Here is a 20,919-nt window from a genome sequence, read left to right on the forward strand (position 1 = left end):
TTTTTACAGTAAGTTTCTTTCTTTTCTTTTCAACGTGCAGGGGCTGAAATTTTCCAATTAAACAATTTATGTCAAAATATTAATATAATTGTGAATTATGGTGCAACAGAGATGCTCTGCCTTTTTAAGTATACACTCAAGACATAAAGCAGCAAGCTTGTTTGCTACAGACTAAATAATCATACCATTCTTTTCTAGATTTTTCATAGCTAATAAATGAAAAATACCATTCCCACTATATCTGTGACTCATTGCAATTGCAATAGGTACAAATACATGTACAAATTGTTCAAAAAATAAATGAACTGGTATGTAGACAAAATGTATCTGCTGGCCTGTAATGCTTTCACCTTGATACATCTTACCTGTCTGAAACTAAAACTGGTGCTGCAACATCATATAATTTCCTTAATCAATAAAGTGCAGTAATATACAACATTCACTGAACCAAAAAATAGACACAGCATGCAAATGTTTTTTTATTTTCTAAAAAGTGAATGGTTGGGTGTGGTAAGAAAAGGGCTAAACTCAGCCATCTTTGCACAAAAGGTTTAGAGCTGTTCAACTCATGATAAATTCTGAACTTTAGAGTTTATCCACTCACTAGTTAGGTGTGGCTTTAGAAAGCAATAATCAGACTGTGTGACTAGTACTCAGATACTCATTTGACTTTAAAAAAATGTCACCTTAAAATGCAGCTTTATTCAAATGATGCGATGCCACAGATGACAGGTGACTGATGAGAGCGGGTTGCTGGCGTGATGGATACTGGAAGGTAATTTAGGGCTGCAGCCAGGATACTGAATGTTCATGACTTCACCATTTGTCATCTAAGAAATAGTTTCAGACAGTATGACAGACAATCTGCCTTCCCAACCTGTATCAGCTTGCCACTGCAATCACCTGACTCTCCCTCATGTTGGAAATGTTTTTTTTTTAAAATTATTTTCCATTTTCCCTTATGTCTCTAGAATATTACATAAAATAATAAACATAAAAAATAAAAACAAAATTCCCTCATAGAAAATCCAGGGAATCCTTGGATTTGTTGTGTTTTCACGTTTATTTTTGTGGCATCAACACTTTAATTTTAAATTAGTAAGGCCTTCATGATAATATTACTTTGGGGTCTTAGCCTTCATATTTGTTTGAGTCAGGAGGAGTTACATTTTTACAAAACATTTATTAAGGGTTTTAATACTTAGTATTTAAATTACTGGAGTATATTCATGTCATAAATAACACCCTAGGGTATTAAACTTCATATTTGATCTTGTTAGGCTAATTCATAACATCACCATTTCTACTAAAAATGACTAGCACAAGGACTGTAACTATAAATGTGTTATACAGTATAAATCATTCTGTCATTTTAAATGCAGTGTACACTTGGTTGTTAAGCAACTACTGTCATTTTAAATGCAGTGTACACTTGGTTGTTAAGCAACTACTGTCATTTTAAATGCAGTGTACACTTGGTTGTTAAGCAAGTACCACATTTTTTACATATCATATGTGTATACTCTGTGGTGTACAGACAAAACTTGACCATGACCAGATTCTTCTCCTTTTCTACCACAAGGTGTCACCAAAGCTCAGGGTGGATTAATATTTGCAGGCTTCAATAGTGCCATTTAAACGAAACCTGAAATTTTAATATGCGAAAAACCATGTTCAAAATGGGCAATTTTTTTAAAAAAAAATTGAATATATCAAGCTAAAATTGTTACTTACATCTTTATAAACATTTACATTTTGTGCTACAAAAAGGTCTGGCAAATCAGAGATGGAAACTGCTCTAAAAAAATTAATTATTTGAGTTGGAATGACCATATGTCTATGGGAATGACTCTTCTTCTATGTATGCAGTTCATTGTAGCTGTAGTACAGTGCAGGCGGTGCTGCACCGCCTGGTGTCTGACTGCAGGTATCGGTGCTTCTGCAGCCAGTTGGATGCTGTAGTTACGTCCACGCCCCCTTCACGGTCTTGGCTGCCCGTCGGCTTCCCGACACGCTCTCCGAGTCCACAGCATCGGGGGATGGAGTAGAGGAAGGAAGAGAACCATGGATCCCACCGAAGAAAAAAACGGCAAAACAGTCGACATTTATCGCGACACGTGGGTTCGCTTCTTAGGTATGTGTTTTTTGAAACATATTTACCGTGCCAGTACTCTGTTTTCCTAAAGAACAGAACACACAGGTAGACCAAAACCGTCGTTACACCGGAGCTGTATGCTAGCTGTTAGCTGGGAGTTAGCACAGCCGGCTAACTGCTCTTTTAAACGTCTATTTATAGCCAACTTGAAGGACATTTTGTCAGCACAGGACGTAAAGGGCAGCCAAAAAGGGACAACGGTGTCATGTTCATGCTTTGTTCCCTTAACGTTATACAACATTAGTGTACTGATATCCGGTATAAAGGCGTCGGAGTTGTCCGTGTAACCGAGTCCTGACTCATTAAATGTACTTGTTTGACAAGTTGAGGCAGTGACTCACAACAACCACAAAGAAACGCCCTAAGGCAGGAGCTGACTGAAAACTGAAGCACCGGGACTGGTTTGTAGATAAAACTTAGTATCAGTGAATGAGTAGTTTCTCCTTGGTGGCTCCCCTGGTGAGCTGAGCCGTGCAGGTCTGAAGGGCATCCATGCTGCAGCTCCTCTGTAGCTCAGCTTGCATGTAATGTAATGTGAATCATTTTATCCACCTTTTAAAATCCTAATCTTTTTGCTTCTGTCTTTAATCCTGTCTGTGCAGGATTATCTCCACATCTACATTTAGAAATATGTAAACACACTGTTCAACCTGCTGTAATATTTGTGCTTTTTGGTCTGTAAGACCGGGCTGCACAGTAGAATTGTGGTTAGCACTTTTGCCTTGCAGCAAGAAGATCCCCGGTTCAAATCCCGGCCTGGGATCTTTCTGCATGGAGTTTGCATGTTCTCCCTGTGCATGCGTGGGTTTTCTCCGGATACTCCGGCTTTCTCCCACAGTCCAAAAATATGCTGAGGTTAATTGGTTACTCTAAATTGCCCGTAGGTGTGAATGTGAGTGTGATTGTTTGTCTGTATATGTAGCCCTGTGACGGACTGGCGACCTGTCCAGGGTGTCCCCTGCCTTCGCCCGAGTCAGCTGGGATAGGCTCCAGCACCCCCCGCGACCCTAGTGAGGATAAAGCAGTGTATAGAGGATGGATGGATGGTCTGTAAGGTATGTTTTTAAACTAGTAGTCACTGTATCTAGGTGTGTAGACTGCACAAAGAACTGGGAATTTGTAAAGTTGTGTATCGCTGTCATAGAGTAGCTTGTGACAAACAGACCTGAAGTTGTCATAGAAGGCATTTGCTTAAATAAGATTCTTAAATGCCCAACATGCATCATAGGTCTTCCCAAAATATGTTTACTTTGGCCCTCATTCGCACGTCCTGTCATGAGCAGCATCACCACATTGTGTGTGATCAGCTTTCTGGGCTTTTTTCTTTACATTCAAACCCAGTTCAGTCTTTGTTTCTGTTATCCATCCATCCTCTATACACCGCTTTATCCTCATTAGGGTCACAGGGGGTGCTGGAGTCTATCTCAGCTGACTTGAGCGAAGGCAGGGGACACCCTGGACAGGTCACCAGTCTGTCACAGGGCTACATATACAGACACACAATCACACTCACATTCACACCTACAGACAATTTAGAGTAACCAATTAACCTCAGCATATTTTTGGACTGTGGGAGGAAGCTGGAGTACCCGGAGAAAACCCACGCATGCACAGGGAGAACATGCAAACTCCATGCAGAAAGATCCCAGGCCCACCCCGGGATTCGAACCGGGATCTTCTTGCTGCAAGGCAAAAGTGCTAACCACTACTCCACTGTGCAGCCCTTGTTTCTGTTATGTTAAATGATTTTAATGTTGACAGATGTAGCACAAGAGGGCTCACAGAACACCCTCATTAAAGTTTCTTTTTATGTTTATGATAATAATAACTTTATTGATATAGCTCCCTTATGAACAGTGTTCACTAAGTGCTTTGACAGTTAAAGCTTGCAACACAGACAATCAAACAAGATATAGGAGACAAGTCGGAGCAGTCAAGTAGCATAAATACTAAAAAATTATAATAAATCAAATTAATAATTAGGTAAATTAGCAGTCATGACAAACAAAGGAACTAGGCACTTTGAAAATTAAAGAACAAGATTGAGGTTTAAAGTTAGAAATTAGAAATCAAAAAGTCAGAGAATTAAAAAAAAATTAGAGAGATGACGTCACACCAAGGAACAAGGCAGCTAAAAGCAAAATAATATGAGAGAACATCTGAAATAAACAGGACACAATACAGAATACTAAAGCTAAAGGTAAACGTCACATAAAAGCAAATCTGTAAAATTGGGTTTTAAAAAGTGATTTAAAAGAAATTCGAAGGAATATACAAAGGGCTACTCCCATACAAGGTTTATTTTATACACAAGCAGAAGTGAAGACATGGCATAAGATAAGAAATAGCTCGAGTTACACAAGTGGGTGTGCTAAGCTGAAAGAGTGGAAATACCGGGCTTTGCGAAAGTTCTGTTACACGGTTTCATGATCTTTAGAGACGTTTACATGTCGGAGTGAAAAATTCCATTAAATAAACTGAAAGTTCTACCTTATAGGCAGGTGTCCTTAATACAATTTTTTTTCTCCGGTGAAGTTGTATCAAGATGGAAGTCAAAAGAGTTGAGATATCTGCTCTCCTTCATGCTGGCCACAACAAGTCTGACAGAGCCAAGCAGCTGAACATCAGCCGGATGACCGTCCACAGAGTCGCGGAGAGGCTCAAGAATGGTGAAGATCTTTCAGTGATCTTTCAAGAATGGTGAAGACCTGAAAGATCTTCACCATTCTTTAGCCTCTCCGCAACTCTGTGGACGGTCATCCGGCTGATGTTCAGCACAAAGGAGAGCAGATATCTCAACTCTTCTGACTTCCATCTTGATACAACTTCACCGGAGAAAAAAAATTGTATTAAGGACACCTGCCTATAAGGTAGAACTTTCAGTTTATTTAATGGAATTTTTCAGTCCGACATGTAAACATTTCTAAAGATCATGAAACCGAGTGTAACAGAACTTTTGCAAAGCCCGGTATACTGACTAGGAGAGCAAGATACGTGTGTGTGTGGGTATTTAGTGAAAATTATTATATAAAAACACTATGTACAGTTAATGCCCTAGGGCTTGATTATGATAAATGTATTTACAAGTTCAACGCTAACAGTATCTATTAAACACATGTAAACACACGGTGAAAATGGCCTGCTTGGACACACACTTGATTATAGTTTCCAACACCTGTCGTTTCACGATAACACGTTTGAATGTTGTGTTTTCTGGAAATGGCTACACACACCTCATGCCTCGTTAAAACTAATATGGAAAAACTGTGATACTGATCAAGTGTTTAACCATTTAGAGTATTCATTCTGTGTGTTTGCATCTGCTTAACATGCCTTGGGATGATAAAATAGCTAAATATTATGATAGTAAACAACGAGAAGGTTAAGAATGATAATATACGAGGATGGTCTGTGTGGAAACTGTCCAAGAAAGCTTTGATTTAAAGGTTTTTTTTAAACTTCACTGCATGATGTAGCCTCATCAGAAACCATAGTGTAAGTCTGCAGTGTTCAGGACACAAGATTTGCTGAACAGAGACTGCATGAGGTTGAACGTTAAGGCAAAATCAGACAGTTGAAGCGGTAGGTTTGTGGTGCATGTTCGGCAGGATGAAGAATTTTATGTAAGTTAATGCACCCTGTGACAATGGTTAGTTGCTCGGTTCGATTTTACTCTCTTCATGATGTAAAACAAACACATAAGTAGACTGAATATTAGTGACTGTAATCATTTTCTGTTTCTCACATGCGTTAAAATAATTTAGAATTACTTCCTGGTAATTCTGGTAGTCAGAAACCCGAGACTTTTACTAAATAAATGACCGACACTACTCATGTTTGAGCTGTAAAATATATCATTTCAAGGTTGCCACTCTCTTATTGTAGGAAGCATGATGTGAAACAATAAGAATGAATTCAAGCACATTGTTCCCTGCATGACACAAAAAGAAAAACTCACGGCTCTTATTTTCCCTGACTGAGAGAATTTAGTCCAAGTTAAGCATCCTTGGATACACCCAGTTTTTTGACATGCCGTCTCCACATGTGCACAGCAGATGAACAAAAGCAGGAAAGAAACACTAAAAAGAAAGATTTGGTTGTGAAAAGAAACACGGCATGATGCTGACCAAAAACAGGTACTCTCTGTCTGCGCCGCCTTGAAACTGTTGGAACTACATGAGGCAACATGACTCATTTGTTTTACAATTTACATCAGCGGCGCAAAATTCTGTATGACAAAGAGTACAAAGCGAAGCCAAAATCTGAATGCCATCCAAAATGAAAACCTATTTTGGTTGCTTTTGCTAGTGTCACACCATAGAAGACGGGCTCCAAACAGCTTTGTTCTGCTTTTTTAGAACACTTGTTTGAATTTCTATGGAAGTGTACGCTTATAAAAAAAAAAAAAATCTCCCTAATTGTTCTAGAATTAGGAATAATTATTTCCTGATTTAAAATTCCTCATTTTTTTCATTTTGGAATAGAACCAGCATATATTATACAAGATCATGCAGCACTTTACTAACATGATGGATTGAGTCCAACTCCTTTTCGATTGAAAGTATTTTGGCAGCAGACTGAAGACGAGCTTTTCTGATGTCCTCTGAGGTGATAGCAGGTCACTTCTGAAATCCGCTGTTGATAAATAATACAGCAGAAATGTGCGGCAGGAGATCCAAGATTGGATGTGGTTCTCGTCTTGTCTGGCCATCGTTCATTGTTATTGGTCGTCTCTGAACCTCTCTTTTATCATCCGAACCCCGCTCTGTCTTTCTCAGCGTGTGGATTCCTTATCTCTGCCGTTTCTGCTTCTCCCAGCTTCAACACCTTTTAAACACACACTCGCTCTTTTCATGCCTTGCTGGGCACAGAGCAAAAAGGGCAAATTGCCGTCTATTACACCGCGGCACGACATACTTTCTCATTAGCTAAATGCATCGCCGGAAGATAGTCTTATCTATACTTCCCTTGTTATCATACATCATTACACAAGTAGAGCTCTTATCACCTTGCTGACCCTCTGCTGACCTTCCAAAGCTCCCGATCCAGTAGTAGTTGACCCGGCTGTTAATTTCACTGTTAGTGTTGAATGTTTTACAGAATATATTTTTATTTAAATTGGCATTTTATTTCTCTACTATTCAGATTTGACCGTTTTTCTCTCCATTGCATCAAGACTTGTGACTTAGCTTTAGATCACATCATGTTTACATTGATATTTTTTATTTTATTGATTGTATTCTATAGTTTTTAGGACTCATTTATATAATTCTCTGAAGAACTGTGAAGCAGGAAAGTGCCTCCATTTGAGAGACTGTAGAGGAGGAAGTATGATTCATTCCTGCTTCTTGTACTGACTGCATTTAGGCACGTACAGATAGAGGGGAAAAATTATTGAGCAATTGTTACTCATAAGCATACTATTTGCTTCCATGTTTTGTATGAATAATCCCCTTCCAGTCAGGCCCTCTTCAGTTCTGTAGAAATAAGAGCCCTTAACGCCGTACAAATAGCGCAAGGATGTTTTTTGCTCCGTAATTAATCAGCGTAGGGAAGCTTAATAAAAACACAAAGCATGTTGTTAAGGAGCCGATGTGACTGATTCTCACGTGAAATGCATGTTAACTTTGTCGTGGACGTGCATTTAAGATAGCATACGTGTTTTTATTTAGGGAGTGGGTCTCACTACAGGATGTAATTTTTGAGATGACTGTGCTTTATTTTGCTTTGTTTATATTCATGACACACACAGTCAAGGCCAAAAAAACCCCACAGAGGTGCGTCATCCTGCAGGTTTTATTGTAGCTGCTTGACAGATAAAATCAACACGTTTCATCTTTGTATTATCCACTGAGTAAATACTAGTCATGAAATCCATAATCTGGATCAAAGGCATGCGTGATATGTTATCAATCGAAGCATTAGCTTTAACAAGTATTGCCAATGATTACCCTATTTATGTAGCAAATGGCCATCACTGCAGAGCTCGTAGACTGTCACCAGGCTGTGTTCAAAAGGCTCGACTGCTCGTTTCTTCCTCTAAATGCAGTCGCCACAGTTACGCCCGCAGCCCCCGTGATGGAGTCGCAGCAGAATTTGACTCCACCACGCTCCGATGGTTCTGTTGTCATTGAACCAGAGATAACGCTCCCCGTGTGACTGGAGTTAAATTTACCAGTGATGTACATGTATACTGTGGCATATGGCGCTGGTGACTCTTTAATAAGGGATCAAGGACATTTAAGTCATTCCGCCCTCATGGAATGGATATTGCATAATTTTCCAAATGCCGCTTCCCATTTTCACCAAGACAGTGCGAGAGATAAAGCCGAGAGTGATTAGCTGCCTTCACGTTTCAGGATGTGGAAGCTGTGGGATTTAATGCTAATCGTAGTGACGGAACGGTTTGACGTTGAAAATGTTTTGCCATACTGTAATTTGCCACTCAGTAATTGAGCTTTTGAATATTTAATGCACGGCTCCACTACTGAGAAAGACACTAAACATGGCTTAATATTTGAATAAATGTATACCACTAATGCCTACTTTTATAGTCTTGTGCCTCAATATTTGATAGCAGTGTGGCTAACTAAGACTACTGTGCGTTTAGAGGAGACTAAGGAGTTTAAAGGCTTGCGTGTAAATGTGTATGTGTTTCCACAGGCTATGCCAATGAAGTCGGGGAGGCCTTCCGTGCTCTGGTTCCAGTGAGTCTCGTATGGGGAAGCTATGCTGTGGCCACTGCGTATGTTACGGCTGACGCTGTGGACAAAGGGAAGAAAGCAGCTGTGGTAGGATGTTACGGTTTGTTTGGGTTATCTTCATTGATAATCATATCCTCCTGAGACCCGGCCCATTCATTTATGTTCTCTGTAGTGGGCGTTTGTTTTTGAGCCATGTCTTTTGACTCATTTGAGCTACCGTACTACATCCTGATGAGCTCCATAGAGGACGTCCTGGCCTTTCCAGTGATATGTGATTGGGTGGGATGAGGGAAACTTTGTTTTCATGCTGAGACAAAATGGAGACGTTCAGTTTAATTCACTTTCTGAAAGCTTCATTAGAAAATGGATTGGCGTTCTTTTTTTTTTCTTGTCAGCTTATTTTGATTTAGAAGTGTCGCTGTTTATTTTTATGTTTATAAATAAAAATATTTTCATAAAATTCTAAATTGTGAGCTGTTGTTTTAGCTCCAAAAAGGCAGGAAATCCCTCAAAAATTACACTGAAAGATACTTTATTTCCTCAGTTCTCAGGAGGGTATTGGCCCCCCAGTCCTTATTATGTATGAAGGGGTAGAAATGCATCTTCATTCACCTCTAGATTTACTTGGGTTGGATTTTACAGACGCAATTTGCAAGTTTTACAAGCTTTAAGCACCTCTGTGTAAGAGGAGCTTGAAATCCTGAGAAACAAAAACGACAAAATTCAGGCCCCGAATTATGACTGCACTCTGTTTTCTAAAAGCAGATTGTGATAGCTGTTTCTACCCTCATTTTCTGTCCCTCCATCTGTTCCTCAAGGCCCATGGGGACAACCCAGGGAGGACAACACGGGTTGCGGTGGCTGTAGTGGACACGTTTGTGTGGCAGGCCCTCGCCTCTGTGATCATCCCAGGCTTCACCATCAACCGTGTGTGTGCTGCTTCACTGTACCTGCTGGGCAGAACCACTAAGTGGCCGCTGGCCGCCCGCAAGTGGACCACCACAGCTATAGGCCTCTCCACGATCCCCTTCATCATTACTCCGATAGACCGGTTGGTACTACCTGTGTTTTGTTTGCATCTGTACATGGGTTATGTAACATGCTGTTATGCAAGATTTAATTCTAAGCTTCTGACCATCAACAAATGTGTAGCAGCTCTATACTACACAAAGACAAAACTAGAACGATGCTGGCAGAAAGACTGAACTCACCGTTCTGCTGCTGACTGAGGAGAAAACTGGAAGAATCGACATAACACTCCGAAATAACCTAAAACTTGTCCAAGAGTCCTCAAAAAAGTACCCAAAAATGACTCAAAAGAAATTGAAGCTCATTTCCAAAGACTAAAAAGTTACCCAAAGTGACTCAACGCTGGTCTAAAATGCTTTAAAACCTTGCCTCTGTTTATTGGAAATGGAGTCAATAGACAAGGAGCTGAATCAAATGGAAGATGACACTGAAAAATGACTCATAAATTGTCCAAAATGACGCAAAAATTGTCCATGATGACTTCAGACTTGTACAAATTAATTCAAGAATTATTCAAAATGCTCAAAAATGACTTGAAACTCATTCAAACTAAGTTGAAATTGACTAACATGACTTGAAAATCATTAAAACGGACTTAAAATTGACCAAAAGGACTTGAAACTCATTAGGAAGGACTCAAAAGTTGCAGACGATAATTGAAATTCATTTAATCTGACTTAAAACTGACCAACATGACTTGAAACTCATACAAAGTGACTCAAAAATGGTCCAAAATTATTTAAAATACCAAAATGACTTGAAACTCATTTGGAATGACTCGAAAATTGTCAAAAATGACTTGAAACTCGTTAAAACTGACTTAAAATTGACCAAAATGACTTCAAACTAATCAAAGTGACTCAAAAATGGTCCAAAATGACTTGAAACTCATTTGGAATGACTCGAAAATTGTCAAAAATGACTTGAAACTCGTTAAAACTGACTTAAAATTGACCAAAATGACTTCAAACTAATCAAAGTGACTCAAAAATGGTCCAAAATGACTTGAAACTCATTTGGAATGACTCGAAAATTGTCAAAAATGACTTGAAACTCGTTAAAACTGACTTAAAATTGACCAAAATGACTTCAAACTAATCAAAGTGACTCAAAAATGGTCCAAAATGAATTGAAACTCATTTGGAATGACTCAAAAATGGCAGAAGATGATTGAAACTCGTCCAAAATGACCGAAAATTGACCAACATGACATGAAACTCATTCAAAGTGACTCAAAAATGGTCCAAATGATTAAAAATTGACCAAAGTGACTTGAAACTCATTTGGAATGATCAAAAAAAATAGTCAAAAATGATCATGCTAACATGTCGTCATGAGGTTTGTCATGTTTTTAGTGTGACAGGATAATTCTGCTGATGTCTGCCTGATGTTTCTCTCTAGAAGTAAGGCCAAAACTAACTATCAAATTAACCCAACAAGTATTGAGTATAATATATCCGCTCAAAATAGTCTCCAACAAATGTGCTGTTCGTTAGTGTTGACAGTGATAATAATGCTAACAACTGTCAGATTCTTTGAAAAGTGTCAAAAAAAAGGTACGGAAATCAAAAAGAACAGACATTCAATCATGTATTTTTAGCTTTAATCAGGGAGGAAAAGGTAGTTTATCCAGTAGAACAGCACTAGATGCATCATTCAAAGTCCAATCAAATAAACAACACAAACTTCTAAATTCAACAGTGTTTGTCTGAATGATGCCAAAATAGTTTGGAGCTTTGTGTTTTTGTGTTAGTCTGAGAGCGTTTAGAGCGCCGTACAAACAGATTTTCTTTGACAAATCTAAACCAACAGCTACTTCAACCAGGGACATTCCAGCATTTAGTGTTTTTGTAATGGGGTCTAAATTTTACATCACAAGATGTTTGTTAAAATTACATGGTGCCAAAATATTTAATAGTGCCACTACTTTCATGTTTTTATTTGACATCTGGTATTGCAATCAATTATGCAGGAAAATAAATAAAACGTCTGTACTGTCACATTTTACTGCCATAATCAAAGACAACAAGTGTTCTATTATCACTAGCAGTCGTGGTAGTTTTTAGCTGCTCTTGCCTTCAATGCCAGAGCTTTTCCCACTCGGCAACAAAAATGCCGGCCTTCAAAAGCAGAAGTGTTTCAAGACCACTTCTCCTTTATGAAACCTATCCTGAAATACTGCGCTGTGTGTCTAACAAAAATGTTTCCTCTGTTTCTGCCCTGTAGGTCAGTGGATTTCCTGCTAGACTCGAGCCTTCGTAAAGTCTACAATGAGGGAGAGAAGCACGAATAGAAAGGGATCATGCTGCACAAACTTCCTCTCCTGGATAGATATCGGTCCAGCCTATGTGCTGCTGTGCCGATTATCCAGAAGACGTGCAAAGAAGGCGTTCACGGAGCAAGATTTTAGGCAAAGATACCTACAGTAAAATAGTTGCATTGCAGAATTCTAACATTTCTATACCAGGTTAAGTTATTAAAGCGAAATCCTGCTGTGTGAAATACCCCTTGGGGGAAACTGAATTTTTACATCTCAGGGCGATCTGGGTAGCGACACCGAAATGTGTAAATGGGAATGTAGCAGTGTAAAAGTTGTATGAATACTCCATTCGACAGGGTGAATTCCTGCTTCTTTGGCAGGCGTACGGTGTCCTGATATATTCCTCTGATCTTTTATACAGAGAAAAACCTCCAAGGTTGCCCTCGTGGGCTACAGCTGAGAGCTATTACTCTGGCTTGCAGGATATCGCTTTATGTTCAGGTAGAAATGCGGTTACACACAAATCCACACTTGCTGCATTTGTTAGCCATATTTAGAGGCAGGCCTAAAAAAGCCATGATGTCCTATTATTTGTTGCCAACTTAAAATATGACTTTGTTTTTGTTTCTTTTTGAAGACTTCTGTTGCTGTTTGATAGAAAAGAAGCACCTTTCTCTTGTTTTATTCTGCTTTATTGTCAATAATGGAAGCCACTGAGGTTTTCATTGAGAGTTCTTCACAATAGTTACTTCTACATACAGCATGTATAGAAATAGTGTAACTGATTGTAGTTTAAAAATGTGAGAAATGCCAGTTTTAGATCCACAGATGTATGTCTAACAAATTTAAAGCAAGGACAGAGAGTAAAGATGTCTCGACTCCACTTGACTTCAGATTATTATGAGGCCAGCATATAACTGGTGCAGAAGTTAAACAGCTTTTTGTCAATAATGCAATTAAATTTAGTGTTATCCTTCTCAACTGTTTGTGAAGGCCAGTCTAGTTCCTATGCAGAAAATGATTTAGGTATTAAAGAAATCCGCTATACTATATGTAGATAATTGCTTTTGTTAAAGGAGCCAAAAAAAGAATATATACTGTATCTCATGCTGAACTATGCAAGGGGGAAAAAACAACTGTGTGCATAAAAGAGCTTAGAAAATGTTGGGGATTGTTAAAAAATAAAGTATGTGGTTACATGTCGTGAACATTTTTAGAAATCTAAAGGGAAAAACTAAAAATGTAGCTTTACATTTTGAGCTGTAACTAAGACAGCGAGGCACATTTTGGCAACGGTTGTCGGTTTTTGTGTCAGTTTACACCAGTGTACCGTCGTAGCAATAACCTTTGTTTAATGTGTTTGTCACAGAAAAGCTGGAGCGCTACAGATTGCTGATTCTTACAAATGATGCAACCTAGTCAATAGTGTTTAATTGCACGATCAGGAGAAAGATCGCTGAAAAAATGTTTATTTTAGGGGGGTTGCCATTAACAAACACATTCACTTAAGCACATACTTTACTTTTACCTCATGTACATAAATGGACAGTTTTTACACTGATAGTTTGATTTGTCATAGCAGGAATGTATCAACAGTGTGTGTACCAGTTACTACATTTAAATGTAATATAGCCACAAACAATGTAATCTATTACAGCGGTACTTTTCCTGCTATGACTTCCTGCCTTGGGAAACAAAGTGCATCGGTGCCTCCTTTGTGAAAATGTCTATATTCGGTTTTAACATTTCAGATTTGAACTTTTTTGTATTTCTACTGTTCTGTTGCATGCTGCAAAAACAAAAGTCATGATTTTTAAACTTTTTTTGACATGTATGACCGTGTGTTTGGAGGATTTTCAGTCTTTCCTGACAACAAAAAAAGGGTCACACCTCAAACTGTGTTAGTTCACGAGCTGGAGATTATTTTTTCAAATGTGAAAATAACTGTTGAAAGTTAAAGCTCCATTCGTTAGAGTGGTCACCTAATCCTGATGTCCTGTAACTTCTGAAACTGGTGAAATAAATGATATAATGTCTAGATTTTTGGTCAGTTTCGTGAATGAATATTAAGGTTGTACAACTGCTTGTCAAATCTTTGCTCTTATTTAAACCTCCTGTTGTCCTCATTTACCGGCACCAAACAATATTGTTTCCTTGTCTGAAAAAAATCCCCAAAAAATTCCCCAAATTTCTGAAAATTTGCAAAAACTTCAGGAAGAAAATTCCAAAAATTCCTTAAGTTATATTTTTAAAAAAATCCCCCAGATTTGGTCAGAAAATTCTTGTAAATATTTTCAAAAAATGAGTAAACATCTTCAAAAAAAATCCTAAAAATATCTAAAATAATTATGTGTATGTCAGTAAAACTTGTAATATTTTCTTCAAGAACATTCACAAAATATCAACCAAAATCCAGTGAAATTTGCTGGATTTTGGTTGATTTTTTTCTGTGAATGCTTTTAAGAAACATTTTTAACATTTTTTTCCACCAAAAAATGTTCAAAGATTTCCCAAAAATGTTAAAAATGTGGACATCAGAAGTTTCACTGAAAATATGTGTTTTTTTCTAAAACGGGTCAATTTTGACCCACAGGTTGACACGAAGGTTAAACCCTCCTGCAGCAGTGCCACCTTGCAGTGTTGGGAAATAATGATGAACAGCTCTATTTCAAGAAGAAAAGAAAATCTAATGCGATCCAAACACTGTCTGTAGCAAGGCCATGATATTAAAACACTGCACTGATATCAAATGGCAATACAACCTCTTCTTTGTGGGAGCTCTTTCTACTTAACCAACTGTCACTTAGCCAATGAAAGGGAAGCTCTCAAAAAGACATCGGACCATTTGAGAGCACAATTTGTCTTGATTGAGTCCGGAGAGCACAGCTGATGCCACTCGCGCAGATGAAGTACCCGCATAAAAGAGCAAAGAAACTCCAACTGTTTGTAGGCACAGTGATGTTTGCGCTTATTCTTCTGGTTTTGGCCCATTTGACCATATCAAGTGGTCAGTCAGGTAAGAAAAAGCAGCACTGCATGTGTTGATTCAGGCTTTGGTTCTGTTTTATCAGTGTAAAATACAGCATATGTCCCCCTTCCACCTTCATGCTGCAGGCAATCATCGACACGCTCGCGACCGCTGGATCAACAACTATGAGACTCCACAGTTTGATGATGTTGGTGGCTTGTTTCTAATGGAAGGGAAAGTCATTTGGCCTGAAACTGCACAAGCAATGCATGACCCGGTGACGGAGGCCGATCAGAATTTGTCGGCTACTCCAGAACCACATCTGATGAAGGATCAAGGTAGCCGAGCATTCGTTGTGATGTCTTCGCTTGAGGTTTTTCCTGTTTAAAAATGTCCTCTTTCATGTTTTTTTCCTGTTAGATTCCAGAAAAGAAGCGAAACAATGGGCGGTGTGGAAAATAGTGCTGGTAGTCGCCATCCTGCTGGTGTCTGTGGTGGGATCTCTGAGCATGGCCTATTACCTGTGTGTCTGGAGAGGAGGCAGGATTCACTATCAGTCTCACAAAGAGGGATCTCCATGAATGTAAATAAAGAGAACTTCGTGTCGGAAAAAGTTTTTGAAAGTGTTGGTTGATGTACTGTCCTTGTATGTGAATGTGTCACTCATGGATCTGATGCCTTGTAAGTTTCTCGTCACAGGTTGTTGTGTAGAGAAAAAATACCCAAAAAGCATTTTTGCCTTTTCTTTGTGTATATATTGGAGTTTTTGCCAATATGCCCTACATTAAAATATGCCTTAAACCATAACTCTGTATTGCCTGATGTGCTGCATATGAGGAAATGTCTTTTCTGCAGTTGTGACATTCATTTGTGGGTTTAGCTGACAAGTTTGCTTCCAGAACAGGCATTTGTTCTGGGTTTCAATGTGAGTACCGATCAAACATGGATATTTGTTAATGAGACACCGAGACTCAAGTCCAAAACTTCGTAATCGCTAAGAAGTATTAGCTTCACAATGTGCTCTCTCAAAGTGCCATTTTAAAGTGTGTAAAATAAGAATTAAGTTATACAATAAAAGCTATGATATTCCTATAACTGGGTGGCTCCAGTGTCTGGCTTCTCTTGAAAACCAAAAAAAAGGGGGGGAAAAATCCTTGTATTGCATTGGAAAGGCTGTTTTTAGTGACCCACAGCCATATCTCATGCATGTTTTCCTTTCTGACAGACAATTTTCAAACAAAACTCAATATTTGACATTTTAAATTACAAATGTAAGTAGACATTTCTGTGCTTTGAATTGCTACACTCCATCTTATAATTAAAGTAATGGCCACTAGATGTCATCACTAACATTGTTTATGCTTCAGGCTCCTCCTGTCCAACAATCAGACACTGCATCTAATGCACACTTCTAAATATTGTTTTGCACAATATTAAATTTGTATATGTGTATATATAAACACACTACCATTCAAAAGTTTGGGGTCATTTAGAAATGTCTGTATTTTTGAAAGAAAATCATCTTTTCAATGTAGATAACATTAAATTAATCAGAAATCCAGTCTAGATGTAGTTAATGTGGTAAATGACTATTCCAGCTGGAAGCGGCTGATTTTTAATGGAATGGAAGAGGAACATTTCCAGCAACCGTCACTCCTGTGTTCTAATGCTACATTGTGTTAGCTAATGGTGTAGAAAGGCTAATTGATGATTAGAAAACCCTCGTGCAGCTATCTTAACACAAGGATTAAAGTGTGAGTTTTCACGGAAAACAAGCTTTTGAATGGTCGTGTGTATGCTTTGCAGTTTTGTATTTCCAATGACAAGCATCAAGAATTTAATCTTAGTCTGATTATTTATGCATTTATGTACATGACAAATGTAAATAGTGATTGCCCAGACTTGTAGAACATGGTAAATTATGTTGCTCTTGGTGTAAATAAGGTTTGTCTTCAACTGACATGTCTAAAGATGCTGCACCTCCTCTGTGCATATATAAAAACGTAAATAAAAATCTCTACAACGATGATGCAGCTTTTATTAAATGTTTTTTTCATGACCTGCACTTTCTTTTGCTACCATCAGTCCCAACTATTACCAAGCCTCTCTCTATCCACACAGCTTCGTGCTCTTGCCGGCTGCCGCTGGCAAACATTTTCGTCTTCATAAGAATTCATCTTGATCAGAATTATGGCAGAAGTGGCTGCCAGGCTGTTGGCAAAACCAGCCGACTGCTAAGAGTAAAGAGTAATGTTTTAATTCGGTGTCAAGCAAGCGAGCTCGGATCAAATCCACAAACATTTATAAGTCCCCGTTGAGCAATATCAGGTGGCATTAGGGGGCCTAAGGAGACAAAAAGCTGATGAATTGAATTAATCTCCCCAGCCGTGATGGATGGGCCTGTTCACAGGGGGTTGGAAAATGGGGGCATTGTTCATCTGTCACTCCAATTGCCATGTCCCTCTATGATTTGTGCCTGGGTTGTGAAGGCCACAAGTGGCCAAAAGACCTCCCTCTCTCCTTCTCACTTGTCTTGCTGTGTTTTTTCAGGAATTCCCAGACTTTGAATTGCTCCTCTCCACTCCTATAACCCACACTGATATCCATACAGCGTGATGCAGAAAAACAAGCCTTCAGCCAGGACAGGGAAACATAAATATCTGTCACTCTTGCCTTGTTTAACATACAGTTTTCAGGGCTGCTTTGTACTGTTGAATGTTTGAATTTCAGACGGAATTTAGATTTTAAAAAAATCCTGTCATAGGCGACTAGAAATCAATATTAACAACCAAAACATGCACAGCCACAAGCTAAACTATGGTGTGCACATGGAGCAAGTCATAATTTACAAAATCTGTGTGACTACATTGCAAACACATTTTTAAAATCACAAATGACTAATATATTTTTCATAATATAATAAAATTTTATTACGTTTCCTGTCCGTAAGGTAACACAAAAGTGAATTATATATACCATCAAAGTCCAATAAAAAGAAAAATGTCCAGAGGATTGCATCCACATTATTTCACAGCACAGAGAAGCTGCTCAAAAACTACATTATTAGTTGTCTGTATGGGATTTTGCTACAAGGTTATATTCAGGTTATTGTACTTGAAACCTGCCGTCTGAGCTTATATGCATTATTCTGTTCTATTAAATTATGTGTTGAACACAGAAAAAGCCATGTCATGCCTACATTTATTTCCATAATGTCTTCTCTAATCCTCTTTTCTTGCTTTAACTGGTAAAGTCCATATAAGTGCAAAGTGGAGGAGCTTGGCTTTTAACCAGACCTCCCGTCTAAGCTGCCTTGTTTGGACTTCCAGACTATAAAAAGCTAATATTTTGTTTAATCTAACCCGGTTTGCTCAGAGTCAGAGAGTTAGCATGAATCGTTGCGATGCTCTTCAAGATTCTATATCAATAAACAAAGTAAGTTTGACAGACTTAAGACATCTTCCCTCCTTTAGGAACTCAACCTGTTTAAACTTAAACTTGTGAGCTGGTGGGGAAACCGACTTTGCTCTCCGTCTTTAGTCTCCATTGTTTCTCTGAAGCATCTGCCCCTTCAAAGGCAGCTGCCCCGCTAAAGGCACAGATGCTTAAAGGCGATTCAATAGAGAAAACAGAGCTCCGATTTCTTCGCTGCTTTTGTGCTATGTGTGGATTACAAATTAAGATCTAATCAGTCACCAGATAATATCTGCTGCCTGAGAGCAGACGATGCAGGAGAGTGCTCTGAATATACTGCAGGAGGTAAAGGAGCAGTCATGCTGAGTGAAGACTGGATGGAAAGGATGCCAATGCACCACTCTGGCACTGGGTGCAGAGGAGACGGGCCCAAAGAAAAACTGGGAGTAGCAGAAGTTACAATAGGATGCTGTGGAGAGGATGAGCCTCGTGCACAATGAGTGCTGGTATAGAGTCCAGTCATGGTCACAGGGGGCTGAACAGACTCTGAAGCAACAGCATAACAAGGCATTAACAGCTTTTTGGTAAGTGGGAGAAGATGATGCTTGCTTTCTTGCATTTTACAGTAAAATAAATAAGAGTCTCCACAGCCATAGTATCAGCTCTGTGATACCACAGCAATGCTTTGTGCTCAATGCTGACAATAAAAATGCCAGCATGATAGAAAATCAATAAAACAACCACCAGGAGATACAAAACAGTAAAAAATGACACAAAATGAAGCAAAACAGCTGCAAAGAGACTCAAAACTGCGGTAAAGAATTGCAAAATGAATACAAAGAGGCCTAAATCAACAAAAAAAGACACAACACGTGCACTAAAAGATGCAAAATGACCACTTGCAGATTTGAGACAGCCCCAACAGACTCAAAATTGCAAGAAAGAGATACAAAACAGCTTCAAAACAACTAGAGAGAGATGCAAATGGACTACTAAGAAGCAACACAGACTCAAAAGAGATGCACAATGAGCAAAAATAGATGTAAAGCCAGACAACTAACGAACAGCTGCTGAAAGATGCAGAAAGCTCATTATGAGACCGAAAAGGTCTGCAAAGAGAAGTAAAATCACCACTAAGACATGCGAAACAACTGCAAAACAACACGAAAGAGGCTCAAAGCACATCTGTGGAGTTTGTACTTATTTTGTAACTCTTTGTCAGAGTGTGTCTTTGTTCTTTGTGGGAGGAATCGGAGGAATTTTACAAGCTGTGTCACTTCAAAACACAAATATGAACCTCATAGTGGCAGCAGAGAGAAAGTAAAGGGATTACCAGAGTCAGTGGGATTCATCTTCCAGAAACCGGAAATGTAAATGTTTTAATCTATAGCAAGGTTAGGGAGACAGAGAAAAGACAGATTGCAGAAATGGGATGACATTCAGCAATAGTTTAAATCCAGGTACCGTCATACATGGAAAGCTCTGGAGGCATCCCACTGTCTGCTTAAAATTCATCACGTTTTTTGCAATGTTTTGAAGGACGAATGAAAACTTTGCCTTTCTGCTGCAGTTTTATGAAATTGCAGGTCAACCCATCAGACAGCTGTTTAGATATTTCAGTCTGGACCAAAGTAGTGGACCAGCAGAGTGCCCAGCAGACCAGCATGTCTAATTCAGGCACCTAGAAAGGCTGAAAATCATCAAACATAACTAAAGCATCAACGACTGGGTTCACTTCACCTCCTATGAATAAATGCAAAAGAGACTTTAGCTCCTGATCTGTGAACCTGTTAGCCCTGATTTAAAATCTTACATTTGACCCTGTTCTTACATTTGACTCCCAGATGAAAGATCAGACGGAGCAGGACCCCACTCCTTAAAATACCATAAACTGAAATGAACACACGCAATCATTAGAAATGGGCAATGGGCCATAATTTTGTTAGGCGACAGCGGTGGTTCCTCCGCTGCTCTCTGAGGCACACACACAGCTCTTAGCGTCCCCCTTTAGTGAAGGACTATGTTTGTGGAAAGGCCACTTTGAGGGCACTAACTGAAATGTTTAACGTTCACCGGTCGATTTATTGAGGTCAGCAGAAGGCTACGTTTTGAAAAACAGAGCGCAGGGCTAGGTTTGGATTGATTTTCATGAATGATTTTATGCTGTGAGCCAAAGAGAAACAAAAGACAATCACGGCACATCAAATCAGGCCACAAAAGGAGTAAGGGAAGGCAACATAAAAAATGAAGGGCAAGGCCAGAGCTGTGTCAGCGAGCATTAAGCTAATAAATATCAGTTTGTGTCTCTGAATTGTGAAGACAAAGAGCATGGAGAATCCTGCTGGATTGAGCTGTTACATCGATTTGATCAAAGTCTTTACGCTTGAAG

At 38.9% G+C, this 20,919-nt stretch overlaps 1 protein-coding gene across 1 annotated transcript; it reads left to right on the forward strand.

Moving 5' to 3' along the window:
- The first annotated feature begins 1,970 nt into the window (after positions 1-1,970).
- On the forward strand, positions 1,971-14,186 carry mtfp1 (mitochondrial fission process 1). The gene is made up of 4 exons (XM_022215585.2): positions 1,971-2,134; positions 8,819-8,946; positions 9,678-9,910; positions 12,115-14,186. Exons 1-4 carry the CDS (start codon positions 2,065-2,067, stop codon positions 12,179-12,181), a joined length of 498 nt encoding a protein of 165 aa, XP_022071277.1. The 5' UTR covers positions 1,971-2,064; the 3' UTR covers positions 12,182-14,186.
- Positions 14,187-20,919: the final 6,733 nt, after the last annotated feature.

This window comes from Acanthochromis polyacanthus, chromosome 18 (genome assembly GCF_021347895.1).
Source record: "Acanthochromis polyacanthus isolate Apoly-LR-REF ecotype Palm Island chromosome 18, KAUST_Apoly_ChrSc, whole genome shotgun sequence".
NCBI lineage: Eukaryota > Metazoa > Chordata > Actinopteri > Pomacentridae > Acanthochromis > Acanthochromis polyacanthus.

Bases quoted from the DNA above. Each gene is read 5' to 3' on its own strand.
- mtfp1 (XM_022215585.2), top strand. From the start codon at position 2,065: ATGGATCCCACCGAAGAAAAAAACGGCAAAACAGTCGACATTTATCGC. The intron at 8,947-9,677 runs GTAGGATGTTAC...CTGTTCCTCAAG, and splicing joins AAGGGAAGAAAGCAGCTGTG to GCCCATGGGGACAACCCAGG. The intron at 9,911-12,114 runs GTTGGTACTACC...TCTGCCCTGTAG, and splicing joins ATCATTACTCCGATAGACCG to GTCAGTGGATTTCCTGCTAG.